Source organism: Crocodylus siamensis, chromosome 4, assembly GCF_052110815.1.
Source record: "Crocodylus siamensis isolate JL-2025a chromosome 4, ASM5211081v1, whole genome shotgun sequence".
NCBI lineage: Eukaryota > Metazoa > Chordata > Crocodylia > Crocodylidae > Crocodylus > Crocodylus siamensis.
In genome coordinates, this window is record NC_143398.1 from 192044607 (window position 1) to 192058529 (window position 13923).

The 13923-nt window shown below is 40.0% G+C and overlaps 1 protein-coding gene across 1 annotated transcript in view; it reads right to left on the reverse strand.

Moving 5' to 3' along the window:
* Nucleotides 1–5124: 5124 nt before the first annotated feature.
* The window catches only part of COL3A1 (collagen type III alpha 1 chain), a 79814-nt gene continuing 71015 nt past the window's right edge, over nt 5125–13923 (reverse strand). The window contains exons 41-50 of the mRNA XM_090045266.1: nt 13127–13234; nt 12469–12630; nt 12004–12057; nt 11790–11897; nt 10146–10199; nt 9841–9948; nt 8874–9138; nt 8383–8570; nt 7978–8220; nt 5125–6272 (exon numbers count right to left, since the gene is read on the reverse strand). Of these exons, the coding sequence (XP_089901392.1) occupies nt 6126–6272; nt 7978–8220; nt 8383–8570; nt 8874–9138; nt 9841–9948; nt 10146–10199; nt 11790–11897; nt 12004–12057; nt 12469–12630; nt 13127–13234 (1437 nt within the window). The 3' untranslated portion in view covers nt 5125–6125. The remainder of the gene's footprint in view (nt 6273–7977; nt 8221–8382; nt 8571–8873; nt 9139–9840; nt 9949–10145; nt 10200–11789; nt 11898–12003; nt 12058–12468; nt 12631–13126; nt 13235–13923) is intronic.

Consider the following 13923-nt stretch of genomic DNA (forward strand, 5'->3'; position numbering starts at 1 on the left):
GACTACTGGGGGACCTTCACACATACGAGCAGCGTGCATGTTGCCCACATGTTCAGAAACTCTGGACTGGCCATGCTGGTGAAGAATGGGCATGTCATGCTGATAGTGGAGGACCTGCAGCTGGGTGCCATCATCATCCCACCCCTGCTCATCAGGGACCTTACATACCCACTCTCCTACCCTGGCTGATGAGACCCTACACCTGCCACCTGGACCTCCACCAGGCCCACTTTAATTGGTGCCTGGGCCAGACCCGCACCCTGGTCAAATGCACTGAATTATATAAATTATATAAATTAAATATATTATATAAATTATGCATATTTAATCTATAGCTATATAAATATATATCTAGATATATTTATTTGTATCTGTAAATATATAGATATAGATACAGAGTTATATAGACATAGATATAAACTGGTGAGTTTAACTGGTAAGTTTTAGATACTTAAATATATATATTTTAGCTACTTACATTAAGCTATATATATGTATATATATATAATGTAAATGTTTATATCTATAAGTGTGTGTGTGTATTTAATTTAAGTAGAAAAAACTCACACATATGAGTTTCACCAGTTTATAGCTATATCTTGATGTAGATATAAAAGTATACCTTTCCATAATCTGCACATTCACTGGTCTGGGCCTGACACAACACCCCCAGAAAATGCTAGCTGACACAGCAGCCTGCACCTGCAGTGTCTGACAATGGAGGCCACAGCTTCTTTGATTGCCATGCAGAGTCTGAGGCTTTGTGGATCAGAATGTAGCTTGACTGGAGGCCATTGAGGATGCAGAGAGAGGTACAAAACACTGGGAACAGGTTCATGCAATATCACGTTCATAGGTACAAGGATCACCTGAATACATGTGGAGAAGCAAAGGCCATAAGCAAAGAATCAAACAGACCAAAAACAATACTTGTAAATTGCTAAAAGATAGCTGTCATTTTTGCTAATGGCTGCATTGCTTAAATGGGCAGATAAGACACCTCTGGAGCTACTAGCACTTTTTGGAAGGTGCTGCAGCATGCTGCGTGTCTGGTTAGCAGGTGTAAAAGAACTATTTTGCTATGGGCAGGATCACAGAAATTTTCTCCAGACTGTGCCATAGTGTCCAAGCAGGATGCACTTCTTCCCCTTCCCTCCTACCCGCAGCTCTTGTCCAAGTCAGAAAGTCCCCAGTTCTGAAGATAAGAAGCAAGAAAATTAATTCTTGGGGAAACAAAGGCCCCAGTTGTGCTATTCTCTGGCCACAAACTTAGGTTTGCTTCAGAGGAACCTTTGTCCAGACCATTTGTAGAAGGGGAGTCCTTTGGAAGCAGCTCTGAAGGAAAGCTCTTACCCAGCAGCAAGCTCTGAGAGACACCCCACTCTGGAAATGCTTGAGGAGAGCCATCTGGAGCTGAACAGAAAAAGAATAGATGAACTCTAGGAATTCTACACTTATATAGGAAAATTGGTGAGCTCATGAAATGTCATCATTATCCTCCTGTAGCTGGTGAGATCAGTAATTAAGAAGATGCATTACGGTGTGCTCTGGATGAGAGCATTTAGATATTGGACAAGAACCAATCAGGCTATGGATTCGCTGACACTGGCGTCAAGGTTTTTTTTAGCAGTTCACTACCTCAGACTGAGTGACAAGGGTCATGCAGACATTTTATGATGTGGAGATGATGAAGCTGGAGTAACAGGCAGTTTTCAAATAGTTCTGACACATATTACAGGGGTGTGGGAGAGCCCCAAGTGAGACATTACCACTGGAGAGGTAATGCTTGCTCATGCTCCCATGTCTTGGGAGTAGATTAATGTTGAGGTCTCTGAAATTCCACTTGAGGCTGTCTCTGGTACTCTAGCTGTAATCTGGTTTCTCATGCTTAGTCTAATGAATAATACTACCACCAGGAGATGGTATTCTACAGCACAGTTGAGCTTAGTCTCTGGCCACCTTCAATGTCTGGCTCCCTAACTTCATGCCAGACAACTTGAACCATGAAATTCCCCCCCAGAAAGCTGTCTCCATTTAGCTCAATATGTCCTTTCCCCAGCCTTGTCTGACTACCACAGCGGTCTCTAACCAGTCTGTACTGCCTCATGGGTCCCTCTTTAAGCCTCTCTAGTTTCTACTTGACCGAATTGCTTCTTGTCCTTACAAAATTCCTTGCTTTCCCTAATCTTACCTCAATATCAATCTGGCACTTCCTGACATCTCCTCCTATGTTGATTTATGCTAATTCAAATGAGTATGTATCTTAAATCTGCTCAATGCTCCTACATGATCTTACTTAGGGGGCTGACACTGGTGGTGGACAAATTAGGAGGTTTACCTAATTTGACATGGGAACACCTGTGACAAGCAACGTATTTTCACTGCGAGCATTCAGATCCCAATGTGGTGTTTTATAACCTTCCATGACACTTTGAAGAATTAGTTAATATGTTCAGAAGATCATAATAAGCTGTAGATGCCGTGTGTGTGTAAGTGGACATATTGGATTGGAGCTGAGAATGCAGAGCCAGTAAGTAATCTCTGTGTTATTGTTGGCAAAATGGAAAATATGACACACATGGTCACGTCATGCATGATTTAGTGTCTGAGGGAGCGTGAAATAGGATTTGACAACATGACTTTGGCAACTAAGTGCCTGTATAAGTGCCACTTATGTGACATAGCAGTGGAGCAGAACTCAAACAGACTCAGATAAATTCCTTAGAGGTTATTAGCCATATTAGTGTTACTTAGGCATCTAAGTGTGATACTTTTCTACCCTGTGCAACAGGCAAATTTCTGCTAAGGTTGCTCTTCATCTTAGCCTGAAAAACTACCTAGTTAACTATAGTTGGCCTACTGTGCATATTCAGAAATTATCCAGTAGTTACCTTAATGGAATCAGACACTGTAGTCGTGATTTAGCTGGGAATTGTGTATAAATAAATGTCCCCAAACCCTCTACAGAACCATGGAAAATTACGGTAGAAGGGATCTCAGGAAGTTATCAAGTTTATCTCTCTGCTCAAAGCAGAATCATCCCCATTCAAACCATTTTAGATAAGCGTTTATCTAATCTGCTGTGTGAAATTTCCAAGGATGCAATTCCACGATTCTTCAGGTAAGCTATTTTAATCAGTTTCAATGGATGCGTGTGTGTGTTTTGACATGGATACCAATTGGTGTGGTGGTTTTGGGTTTTGGTGTCCATGGCTAAATAGGATCAGGCAGTGGTACACCCAAATAGGGTCCTTAGAGGCCTATATGCTTTACGCAATACCTTTTAAATTAGGCTTCTTTTGTAGGAAGGTGAAACAGTTTCACTGGTTTAAGATCTAGAATGAAATTGGTTCATTAGGATGCTATGCTTTTCTAGACTTTTGCAGTACTGGAGTATTAAGCTCCCTGTTTAGGATAGGAGAATAATTAACTTTGTCTGATGCTAGATTCCCCTGTCCACTTTTCTTCAACTTAAGACTTTAAGGTTAACTCATCTTTTACTTGAACAGTCTTTCCAGGATTTAGTCATGCATGATGCAATAGTATCACATTTATATGTCTAAGTATTACTAGTATGTTTAATAGCTGGCATAGGGCTTCGCTCCTAAAGGTGCTAGATTCATGCAGATTTCCACAGGTGCTTGTACACATGATGCCATTATGATGTACACATGACAAAAATGTCAATTTGTGTGGCTGAATGGCATCACACTGTACACATGCAAGAGTTTTGGGGTTTTTAAATGAGTTTGTATCATTGCAAACTAAACTACATCTAGCTATTAGTCAGTTTGCCCCCTGGCTGCGGGAGAAGTGGGCAGGCTCTGCAGAAGAAAAGGATCAGGCCCCTCACCACTTGTGCCTACAGTAGGCACCTCCTGAAGACAGAAGCAGCGAGGGGCCTGATCCTTTCCCCCCAGCAGAGTCTGCCTGCCTCTTCCGGGTGCCAGTGGACAGAGTGGCCCCTGAGCTGCAGGGGGCCCCAGTTCTTTCCTTCATGGTGGTGGCACCCCTTGTAGCCACCTGAGTGGGCTGCTAGTGCTGCCCCAGATCAGGGTTGGGAAGAGTTGGATCAGGCTGGGTGCTGCCTCTGAGCTGGAGCAGCACCTATCCCACTAGCAGCCCACCTGGATGTCCCTGTGGAGTACTGCCACCACTGTGGAGGGAAGGTCCAGGGACCACTGCAGCTCAGGGGCTGCTTGGACTGCTGGCAACTCATATTCCAGCTGTGGGCAGGCTTCGCTGAAAAATAAAAAGGATTGGGCCCCTCATTGAAAAAAACCCCAAAGATCAGGCCCCTTGCCATAACAGCAATGGAAAAATGAAACCCCATCATTTCAATTAAAACCCACTGTTTCAATTTACGGGACATGGAATGCAACCCTAAGGACTAAAACCCTGTCATGTGTACAAGCACCCCACATGCTGATTCATCAGGTATTGTAATACCTAAGTAAGTGATTCTCAGCCAGGCTGATGGGATACCTGAAATTCTGCAAGATCCTTTGAAGGGTGTTCGAGGAAGTATGTGGAGATAAGGAAATAATGGCAGACTCAGGCTCTCCATGCCTGGCTACTCCCCTGTCCCCACTGCCTGCCCTTTTGCAAGGAGGTAAGCAATATAATAAATACATTTTTTTCCCACTCAATTCACAAAAGTTATGGAGGGGTTCCTTGGGTCTAAAACATGCTAAGAACCACTAGTCTAAGTATTAGATGCCTTGCCTACATTTAACTTCTTTGGGATAAGGCTAGATTTCAAAGAAATTTCTTAGAAGCTTTCTTGCTTAGGCCTTGCACCATCAGAGCATTAGGCTTTTTTTCAAAAGACAGATTCAATTTGACCAGCTTAGGGATAGCATTAGATTCAGACTTCTTTAAGATCTATGTTTGGGCATTGCACCACCTCCACCACTATCATAGGAAGCTACGGTGTGTCCTGGATTTTGGTTACCTAAAGTTGTTTTGCTCCTCATAATCTTTACTTCAGCAAAATTCTCAGAAAAACTAATAACAGTTAAAGGTAGGATAACAGGATTTACTTCCCCATTAGTGAACTGGAGGAAAAGGATATGAACAGAAGGTTAGGAAAGCAAAAAGTCAACCTCATGGAACAATGAGGAGGATTTTTTAATGATATTTTATTATGTGTCTCTGTAAGGAATAGACCAACAACCATATAAAAGCTTACAAAGATGGTTAACCTTCAACACTATAAATGTTTTAATGTGACAAAGGAAATTCACGATTCTGCATCTTTTGACTTTTACAGGGTGAAGGGACATAGCCTTCAAAAATGACATGCCAATTACATATTTAACAGGAGACATTTACAATTGTTGCTAAACCTTTACTTTTAATGGAAGTCAATAAATCTGCCTTGCAGATTTAGAAGTGAAAAATACATTAGCACCAACACATTAGTCTTTTACACTTCCTTAATTTTAGTGGTCTTGACCAGCAATGACAGGAAAGTATAGAAGCACCCTTGAAAACATAATACAATCCAGCAGTAACATCATGGCAATTGTTGACATTAAGGTATTCAAAATTCTTCAGATGCCCTGTACTCTGGTCATAACTAATCAGTACAGAAATATATCATTTAAAGCCAAATGATACCAATGAATTAACCAATAGTTCCAACATTTTTGATTTGTTTGGTTATTTTTGGTGTGAATCATCAGACTCATCCCAGTTTCTGTCCATGTTGAGGTAGTTGAAACAGGGAAGTCTTTCTCGTTTTATGGACTTCATCTTAGAAAGGAGGGTAAACTTTGATACTGGGAGCAATCAGTGCTTTTTAAATTGGCTAGTATTCAACTAATAGAACACAGTGTTGTTTTATTTAGTGTTGAAGTTTTAATATAGCACCATGGAGATATGTTTTGAAGATGGAATTTGGTAAAAAAAAAAAGCAAAAAGCATTTTTATTGTACTTTGTGTAATAGCAAAACCCCCCACAAAACCTTTAAATCAAATTACTTTTCTATTCCCAGAAATTTTGTTAATAAATAACTGGGATATGGACAATCACCTGTACTAGCTGACAAAGTTAAAACAAAAGGAGCACCGATGGAGTGTGAATTTGTTTGCTAGGGTTTCAGAAGGAGCGTATCTTTGATTTATAAGAAGCAAACTGGGCCAATGTCCACACCAAATTCTTGATCAGGACCACCAATATCGATGGGTGCAATATCAATCAAGGGCAGCCTCATGGTCTTGCGTGTTTTGTATTCAAAGACAGTTTTACTCCATTCACCAGTGTGTTTCTGTAAAAATTTAAAACAGAAAAGCGTGTCAAAGGAACCCTATGAAGTACAATGTGGAGATTATATTTTACTGAAATTCACACTTGCTCTTTTCACATTAGCATGTGGTTTATTCCTCCACCTTTCAATCTCTTGTATTTTCCCAGTCAGTATCTTTTTAGACAGGCATTATTTAGAGTATCTTTATATTTGTGTCCAAAATACGATATGTATTTTCTGCACAAGTAGGGGACTGGTTCCCTGATTCTTAGAACAGATTTATGCTTCATTGCCTAAGTGAAGTCCACAGGACTGCCTACAGGACTTATGTAGCTATAGGACTTACGTATAACTACAGTTTTTGGCACTTCCACGCAGTGGGGATTCCACATAGCTATGCTTGCACTGTGTTTCTCTTCTAAACATGCTCAGTAGGCTGTACGATGGCTGTCTAGGCTTTGGAGGCATACACATAATTGCAGATGGGGTTTGACACTGGAGGAGAAGTCCTTCTCACCTTTTACCTTTTACCCCAATAGGGCTCATTCCTAGCAAGGGAGAGATCTAAGCTCTAGGTGTTCCTCACTCAGAGTAAGGTTTTATGCTGCTCAGTGAAGTATTCTAGACATTACCCAGAGTGCTCTCCAACTCTTCTCTTGAAGCTGGCCCACTGGGCAGCCAGGAGGGGTAGATATGTGGGGCAGCTGAATTGAGGGGAAGTTATATTCTTCATAAACTCTCTCACTTCCAGTGCATTTTAACTCCTCTTCCACTCTGAATTTTTGTTTGGGAAATCTACCCCCTAATAGTCAATGCTTAAGGAGTGTTTCTGGAGTAAACATACCATGGAAGATAGTATTGCATTCAGACATACCATGCTTCAGTGCATATGCTACTTTCCAAAATGATAGTGGTGTAGCCTTGTTTGTGCAGTGGTTTAATCAGATTAATTAGTGCTGCTTCTCAAAAAACTCTACCTCCTGAATCAGAAGCAGAATAGATGCATATTAATTTTTTCTGCTGCTTTGTGCTGCTGCTTATCTTGGGTGTGGTGCCTTGTGAATGGGGATATTCTGCTTTTGGTTTGGAAGACTGCACGTGGAGCAACGAGAGAAGTTTGAGTGTACTGGTACTTGACATAAGTCTGTGTTACAGAGCTGCCCTTAGTAGACTACACAGTGTTAATTTGCATTTGTGAAGGGAGCAGGATCAACATTTCAGCACAACTTTAGTTAGTTTTCAAAACTGGGAAAGGCATTTGGACATTAAAGAGGGAAGGCCTTTAATAAAGAAGAGATCTGAATAGCAAGCAAAGGGTAGACCATAAGCATGAACTGCATTACAAGAGAAGCATGATGCCTTCCAGACCTGCCTGTTCTTTTTGTTGGTGAGATACCATTTACTATAAATCTTTAAAGTGTTTTATACCTCTTCTTGCTGTAGGGAATCATATGAACTAGCTTTTCTGTCTCCATTAATTCTGGGAACCATCCATGTGTTCTTCTATTCTCTGTCTGACCCCTTTCATTTCCTACTTAGTTTACTCTGATTGTCAAGCTTCTGGAGTACCAGGGCTGCAACTGTGTCCTGATTTTACATAGGCCAGGAAAGGGTTGGGGTAGTTCTTACTTATTCCTCTGCACCTGCATTAGCTAAGGTACAATGTAGCCCGCCCCCCCCCATAAGGGATCCAACCCACTATGATACAGAAGTTGTGTTTACTTACTGTACAACCATCTTCCAGAACTGCATATGTGAATTTGCTGTTTCCTTCAGCCTTGATTTCACTTTCAATAGAGCTCATCAGTTTCAGAGCTTTCTTAACATTTCCACTGGCCTGATCCATATAAGCAATACTATTTTTGCAGTGATATGTGATATTCTGAGAAGCTCGGCTAGAGAGAACTCTCAGGAATGCCAGCTGAACATCTGAGACATCTTCTGGAAGGTCTGAATCTCCATAGTTGAACTGTGGTGCAACACAAAAATATATTATTTTACTTCCATCTCTGGTAATCAATCTGCCACCCAGTGAATATGTACTACCATGCACTAAATTTAATTAAAGATTTTACTGAAATAGCTATACTACAAATCAGGCTATTCAATGAGATGATCTAACATGTCCTACCTGAAAGCCACCATCCATAGATTCTCCAAACCATATGTGTTTCTTTTCACCATCTGTACTTGTCCACCACTTCTTATGTGGCACACTCCTGGGATTAGCACTGATGCATGTCTCACCCGTTTCCATATTACAGTACACTTTAATAGCATCCAACTTGCAACCTTGATTAGGATCAATCCAGTATTCTCCTACAGAAAGATAAAAAAAGAAGTCTTTTTATTTCCCCAAAGACATGTAGTAAGCACGAAGTACCTTATCTTTGACTGAGGATAGGGCAAATCAAACTAGTGACACAAAAATAATACATTTTATTTCATTCAACTAGTCTAAAGAAAGGTCAGAGGATATGCAGTGCTGACAGCAAGGAAGCAAATTTTAATTTGGACATGACAAGTATAGACACCATAATCTAATCGGTATAGATATACTTTTCAGAACAGAACTATAAAGAAAAAAAATCAGTGCCAGAGTAAAAAAAAAATCTAACATACCACTCTTGAATTCAGGATGGCAGAATTTCAGATCTCTGCAGTTACGAGCAGGATTTTTCCGTGAGCCATCAGGACTAATGATGTTTTCAATCTGGCTATTAATTGATTTCATTGAAGATAAAATTTCATTTATGTTGATCTTTTCATCACTTGGCTGGTCATTGTAGAATGGATACACAAATCCTTTTTCCGGCCCGTCTCCCGTACCACAGCATGGACCAGTAACTCCAGGAGGACCAGGGAGACCAGGTGGGCCAGGTGGGCCCTAGGAAATAAAGAAAATAATATTGGAGTAAGAATTAAGCCAAGATTTAAAAAGCCATAAGAGTATGCTATGGACCACAAATATGAAGCTAAGAAGAAGGCTAGTTATAGACAAACTTGTATTTATTTATTTATTTTTACCAGCTAGTTATAGTAAAAGCCAAACTGGGACAAGCCTGGGCCCATTTTTTTCCTAGTTCAGAGACTAAGTGCGGCTCGTATTGTTAAAGCTGGATTGTAGGGAAGGAGGTATGCTAGGAGCTTTTGCACCACTGTGCCCATATCAGCCACAAAATGACTAATAAACGGAGGCAATGCTACTGCTTCCACCACTGCTTTATACCCTCTATTACTCCCTCTAAGGGACATGACTGGTATAGCACAGTTCCTACTTCATCCTGAACAACATACATTTCAAAGCAGGAAGCCTGTACTGTAAAGAAAGCTGGAGTTCCTGATTTCCCACTTAAATGGGAGAGTTCGGTGCTCATCCAAAACCCAGTGAAGTCAATGGGAATATTTGAACAAGGCTTCTCATGCTTGGTATCTTTCTCAACTTAGACCTATTGGTCAGATCACTTCTACACTAGCAGCAGCTCCAGAGTATGTTCCTATGTACATATTTAAAAGAGAATGATTTGCATTTTTACTTTTTAAAGAGGAATAATCTGTTTAACTGATGGAATACTTGCTGCTCACTTACCGCAGCACCAGTGTCACCTCGATTACCACGAGGACCTGGAGGACCTATGGGACCTGCGTAACCACTTATACCATCTTTTCCAGGAGGCCCAGATGGTCCAGGAGGACCCTAGAATAAAGGCAGATACAGGTGAATAACAACAACAACTAATCAACATGTAGAAAGTATGATAAAATAATTTCATTTGTGTGTTTCCCTGAATGTCAGCTTTTGTGTTTTTATTTCAAAAGATTTGAATAAGATTAATAGAAATCTGTGAAGCAGACATGTAACAGTATGAAACTGTTATAGGCAAGCCTACTTACCCTGGCACCCATAGCTCCTGGATTTCCATTTGAACCTGGTGGACCCAATGCACCCTGTTAAAATAAGACAGATTCCTTACTTAATAAAAGCAGTGTAGGGATAGGGCCAAGTCCCCAAGGTGAAGCTGAAGCAGTGACTTCTGGTTGCTGTCATAGTCACATATGCGAACATGCAGCTGCCAGCAGCAGCAGCCACTTTTATTCATCGCCCACTGCAAATTGTCTATTGGTACACCCCACTCCCAGTTACACCACTGCTTAACAATAATGATAACGAAGATAATAATAGTATAATGAAGATAATAATAATAGTATTATTCTCTAAGCGTATCCATGCATCAGAAATATCTATGATGTTCTAAACAGAAAACATATCAATGATATAATGTCCTAGTCCAATGGCTAAAGACTCCAGTGGGAGCCTTCCCACTGATTTGGGTAAGGCCCTATATCCACTGAAATCCTGTAGCCTTATATTACTATTATAACTATGATATCTGCAAGATAATTTCAAGGATTCTGCAAGTAAATTTTAAAAAAATAAGAGTAAATGACCACTAATTTTAGGTGAACTTCCAAAGAGTAAAGCATATACTGAAATAAAGTTAGTAACTTTCCTTCAAAAAATCCAGAATATGAAACTATTAGATATCCCTTTATCCATTCTGCAAGCAAACCACAAGAGTCAGATGCCACCGTATGATATTAGTAAGTGACTTTTTAGGCGGTGGCATCTATAACCTACATTTTATATTTTTGCCATTACAATTCAAACATTGATATATGGCTAGAATGGTTGGTCAGGGATGATTCTGCAAGGGGCTGGACTATAGGACTTTATGAGGTTCCTTCCATCCCTAATTTCCTTTGATACTATATGATACTTGGCTCACTGGCCAAGTTTGTGGATGACACCAAGTTATGGGGGAGTGTAGTCATGCTTGAAGATAAGCTACAGATACAGGTGGACCTAGACAGGCTAGCAAGCTGGGCAGATTGGAACCTGGTGAAGTTCAACATTGAGAAATGTAAAGTGCTCTACCGCGGGATGAGCAACCCCCAACAGACCTACAGGCTTGGTGGCACCAAATTGACTAGCACCACAAATGAAAGGGACCTTTAAAAGCTTTAATGCAAAGTCTGGTCCTACAAGCTAGAATTCCAGGGTGCTGGAGCAGCTTCAGCGCTCATGCATAGGTGCCCTCCATTGTGAGGTACAAGAAAAATGCATGTTAGCTAAGTAGCATGTTTTCTGTGATGCTTTAATGCACACTAAAATAGGCTAATGCACATTAAAGTGTACACTTAGAGATGCCCAATATCCATAAAAATTATTTAACCTAAAGAAAGCTAAACCAATAATCCCAAAACATTTTAACAAATGCAGCTTTGTTTCCTAGAAAACTAACCAAATCATTGTGATATTTATTCTTATTTTTTCTTATACTTATTTTTCCAGTTTGTTGATCGGGTCCTGGTATAATGTAGCAACTGAATACATTGAGCATTCTACTACACAGTTATTTTTAGTTAGTCATTTACATAAGGTTAAATTCAGTTTTCAGTTGCCTGACATTGAAATGCTGCAATTTTGAGAAGAATTTCATTTTTATTATGCAGTTCAACATAATGCAAGATACATACAGGGGGGCCAGGGAGGCCTGGGGTGCCAGGATGTCCTCTGTGACCCTTAATGCCATTCATGCCACGCTCACCAGCTTCACCTTTTTCACCACGAGCACCTGGGGGACCCTTTAAAAATAATTTTTTAATGAAAATTAAAAAACGACCCGGGAAAAACTTCAAACAAACAGAAAATGATAAACTGATCTTCAAAGTGGTTTCCATGGAGACTTACAGCAGTACCACGGAGACCAGCAGGACCAGGAGGACCAGCAGGACCCTGAGGACCCTGTGAAATTGGAAGATGATAATTATCATCAGATACAGTTACCATTGTCCTTTTTTTTCTAGATAGGTAGAATGCATTAAGGCTAGGACTGATTAGAAAGCATGGGATAGGTCTACAAACTTAAACTCCATTTTTTGTTGTGGTGGTGGTGTTGAGGCAAATTATAGTAATTACATTGAGACAGTGTCTCTTGGTATCTTAAGAAGTAAATAGGTTTGTATACACAACAACTTCCTCTCCTTGGTATTCCTCTTATGGGATCCCATTATTAAAAATCTGTAATACTAGTAGACTAATGATCAAGATTTTTCCACAGCTCTGTTTTCCTTTACTGCATAAAGCAGATTGCAGAAGCCAAAGCAATGCAAATAGACATTGCATTGCTTCTTTGTCTTTGTCTTTTTCACTTACCTGAAATCCTCTTTCACCTCCTTTTCCTGCTGGACCGGTGTTACCAGGGGGGCCAGGATGACCAGGTGGACCAGGCATACCAGGAGAACCATTTTCACCACGGTCACCCTTTGGTCCTGAGGATCCATCACGACCTGGCAAACCATCTGATCCAGGATTACCCTGAAAACCAGAGTGGTACAAGTTTAAATAGTAACAGTATTATGGAATAGTCAACATGTTTTAGAGCTTATTGGGAAAATGATCCGCACAATCAGAAAATAGGTATAAGAGAATTAATTGCTGCCCTTACAGGAGCAGTTTGTGAGCAGCCCTTCTGCAAGGCTTGAGGAAAGGAGCATACAAAAAGGTTACATTTGCCCCCTTAGGTAGTTTTACATGGGCCTGTAACCCTGCAGTCTCAGTGCTTATAAGAAGGTTCAGAGTGTTACTTGTTCTCTACCAACTGGGACAGAACCATAGCCCTCAAACTGGGTAGGTTGTACTGGAGCAATAAGCTTCATCATCATATATGAGACTAGACTCTACTTAATTCTCTTATGTATTAGTCTCTTCAGGGAGGATTTTTTAATGAGGCACAATCATTTCCCAAATTTCTCCATAAATTGGACTGTGTACAATTTACAATCTAGCACAAAGATCTGAAACATCTGCTTACATCTCTGCCAGGCTCTCCTGGTAAGCCTCTTAGACCAGCAGCACCATTTTGACCTGGTGGACCACGCTCTCCTGGACTGCCATTCACTCCTGGTTTACCATCTTCACCCTGAACATCAAATGAAACGATTTCATTAAGACTGATTTTTCCTAATGTCATCAAATGTTCCAATTTTCTATTTCTCCTTACCATCAAATGCAGTGTCCTGCATGAAGAGTACAAGCACTCTGAACAGAGATGTGTAGTTAAGTTTGACAGATTATCATGATAAAACCTCAGTAACGGTGATTAAATGAAATATAAGAAAAAAATCTGGCCTCACAGATGTGTGATGTGACTGACCAACTTTTCCTCCTCCTTTTAACATCACACATTCATGGTGTGCAAAGGTGCTTCTTGGGTATGGCATAATTCTGCAGTGTACATTAAAAGGTTGGTACAAAGTACATCAAAATATTATGTGTACAAATCCAATATAGTTAAAGGCTAATACAAAATAATAAACAACCATTGTAAACAGTGATTTTAAACTTTCAGAGTTATTTTGACCAACTCTGAAAAAAAAATCATAAATATACAAACATCACTGTATTAGTGGTATAACACAATACTAGCCAAAATATGTAAAATATTTTTGTTCTCTTTTTTAATTTAATTAGGCCTTGAAAGTGATATTTTATTTGGGTTTTATTTCTTTAACAAGATTCATAAGGATAATTAAACAAGGGTCACTAGGTGAAGTTAATACTAAAGAATCGCTTCAAGAATTTCATCAGCTTTTTTACTTTACAAGACAT